Here is a 3002-nt window from a genome sequence, read left to right as displayed (position 1 = left end):
AAACTCTCACAGAAGACACGTGAATGAATATTCATTGCAGCATGATTTATATTTGTGGACATTTGGAAACTACCTAAATGTCCATCAACATAAAAATGGATAAATTAATTGTGATATATTTACATAACAGAATGAGGCAGCACAATAAAATGAACCAAAGAAAGCTGCAGCTACCACCATAGCAAAGTCTCGAAAACATAATGTAGACTGAAAAATGTAAGATTCAGAAATATAGATACAATATGATTCCATAGCATTTAAAATGAAAAGATGCAAAGTAATATGTTTTTTGAATTCATGTATATAACAGTATAGAGAAATGTGTAAGAAAGACGGACACAAAAATTAGAAAAGTGTTTACATTTAGGTTTAAAAAGAGAATTGGGGTAGTGGAAGGTTGCTCAAGAAGTTTCAACTACAGCTATAAAATTTAGTTTATTACAAATTATTTGTGGCATATGTGGCAGACTAATATGATTTACTAAAACTAAGTGGTAAATATAGGGACATGCACTATAAATATTTTATTTGCTCTTCCATGTATTTTAAATATTTCATAATAAAAAGAACTTTCTGACTGGAAGAAACACATGACTATTAAAATTGAAAGAGGTCAAGAATTACTAACAAAATTTATGAAATGAGACAAACATCTAGACATAACTTGGTAAAATTTTTGAATTTCAAGGATAAAAATTATTAAAACCATTTAGGAAGGAAAAAAGATATTTACCAAGGCAAAATATTTTAGCAGACCACAAACTTCTTTGTACCACTAAACAACAAAAGTCACAGGGCAAAGTCTACATAGTTTTGAAGGGAACCTGAGTACAAGAATTTCATGCTCAAGTCAGTTGGTGATTATATATGAAGGCAAAAAAGATATTCTTGGCCACTGAAGAACCTAGAAATTATACCAACCATGAACTCTTCCTGAAATACCTAGTGAAATAAATTTCAGCTGACCAAGAGCTCAATCCAAATAAAAAATTTGTAAGTCATGGTATAAAAGAATTGAAGATGAAAAATGTAACCTGTAAAATGTAGAGGTACATCCAAATAATTGTGGATAAGTTTTAATACAATGTCAGTAATAAAATTTGACAACTAGATTTATATTCCAAAAATTCAATAGCATTATATATCTAAACTCACAGTTTAAATCAACAAGAAGTATAAAAATGGAAGGAGAGAGAGAAGGAAATGTTTGGAACAGATAAGATTTACAGAAGATTTCTTATCAGAAACCATGCAAGTGAGAAGAAAATGGAGTGAAATACTAAAAGTCTTAAAAGAAAAAAAAAGTAGAATTCTAGTGAAAGTATCCTTCAAAATTGAAGGAGAATAAATAGTCCTAAAATTTGTATGAAATCACAAAAGTCCCTAAATAGCCAGAACAATCTTGAGAAATAAGAGCAAAGGTCAAGACTTCATGTGCTCTGGTTTCAAACTACATTACAAAGCTACAGTAATTAAAACAATATGGGCCATTCATACTCGCAGCCGGTCGGTGCTCGGTTGTCAGGCTTTGTGCACTATCAGATCAAAAGGGTGACGGCGCCACTAGGATGAAGTTCGTGAGATTGGGTCACGAAATTGTAACCACTGAATTAAAGAACAGAACAAAGGTCCATGGAACAATCACAGGTGTAGATGTCAGCATAAATACACATCTTAAAGCTGTGAAAATGACCCTGAAGAACAGAGAACCTGTACAGCTAGAAACACTCAGTATTCACGGAAATAACATTCAGTATTTTATTCTGCCAGACACCTTACCTCTGGATGCACTTCTCGTGGATGTTGAACCAAAGGTGAAGTCTAAGAAAAGGGAAGCTGTTGCAGGAAGAGGCCGAGGAAGAGGAAGAGGCCAAGGCCGAGGCAGAGGCAGAGGAAGAGGGGGTCCTAGGCGATAATATCTCTCAAGACTACTATTTCAAAGTAGTTTTGTTTGTTTATGACAGACGAGGAAGAAGAAGAAGACATGGCAGAGGAAGACTACGTGGCTAAGTTAGAAGATGGTGGAGTCCTAAGCAAATTGTGTCTCTCAAGATTATGATTTCAAAGTAATCGATGATCCGGCTGCTTTTTGTACAGGCTTTGTTTGTTTGTGGCAGTTTTTAATAAACATAAATGTAGGACAGAGTTGTCTATTGACTATATCATATTAAGTTTTAATAGTTCATATATATATTCATGATACAAACACAATAAGAACTAAGCATTACTACCAGGCAGTCCCAGAATAATTCCAGTCTTAGATCAGGCTTTTAATTTTTTGAACTAAATATTTCTTTTATGAATATATGTAGAATACACACCTTTTTACTTCACATGTACTGACTACGTGTTTTATTGTTTTACCTTGACTCCATTCTGTGGAACCTTCCTACAAGTGAAATAAGTTCTTTTTGGTACTTCAGAAACTAAAGTCCTATGGAATGAGTTGTAAAATTGATTCTCCTTTCCTGAGTTTTATTCCATGGAGACTTAGGTTCTTAGTAAAAGGTGATGATCATCGTCTAAATTAAGGAGTCATTGATTTTGTCGTCATTGTTAATGGTTTTTTTGGTTTTATTTTACTTTTTTTTTGGCCACGCCGCAGGGCATGTGGGATCCTAGTTCCCCGACTAGGGATTGAACCCACGTCCCCTGCATTTGAATTGAGGCATCTTAACCACTGGACTGCCAGGGAAGTCCCTGTTTTACTTTTTTAATAGGTTCTTAATAGAATATAGGTTTTTATTGTTTTTAAATTTATTTTATTTTTGGCTGAATTGGGTCTTCATTGTTGCGTGTGGGCTTTCTCTAGTTGCGGCAAGCGGAGGCTACTCTTTGTTGTGGTGAGTGGCCTTCTCATTGTGGTGGCTTCTCTTGTTGCGGAGCACGGGATCTAGGCGAACAGGCTTCAGTAGTTGTGGCACGTGAGCTCAGTAGGTGTGGCTTGTGGGCTCTAGAGCGCAGGCTCAGTAGTTGTGGCACACAGGCTTGGTTGCTCTACG

General features: G+C 35.3%; 1 protein-coding gene across 1 annotated transcript; it reads left to right on the top strand.

Annotated features, from left to right (window-relative positions):
* Window positions 1-1568: 1568 nt before the first annotated feature.
* On the top strand, window positions 1569-1970 carry LOC103019213 (small nuclear ribonucleoprotein Sm D1-like). Its single transcript, XM_028162407.2, has 2 exons — window positions 1569-1647; window positions 1771-1970. Exons 1-2 carry the CDS (start codon window positions 1569-1571, stop codon window positions 1914-1916), a joined length of 225 nt encoding a protein of 74 aa, XP_028018208.1. The 3' UTR covers window positions 1917-1970.
* The last annotated feature ends 1032 nt before the right edge of the window (window positions 1971-3002 follow it).

Source organism: Balaenoptera acutorostrata, chromosome 3 (assembly GCF_949987535.1).
Source record: "Balaenoptera acutorostrata chromosome 3, mBalAcu1.1, whole genome shotgun sequence".
NCBI classification, from domain to species: Eukaryota; Metazoa; Chordata; class Mammalia; order Artiodactyla; family Balaenopteridae; genus Balaenoptera; species Balaenoptera acutorostrata.
Note: the sequence above shows the minus strand (reverse complement) of the source record. Positions and strands in the feature narration are given on the sequence as shown.

What these genes read in the sequence shown, in the direction of transcription:
- LOC103019213 (XM_028162407.2), top strand. Translation starts at nt 1,569, where the DNA reads ATGAAGTTCGTGAGATTGGGTCACGAAATTGTAACCACTGAATTAAAG. An exon ending in GGTCCATGGAACAATCACAG is followed by an intron (nt 1,648 to 1,770) that starts GTGTAGATGTCA and finishes TTATTCTGCCAG; the next exon opens with ACACCTTACCTCTGGATGCA.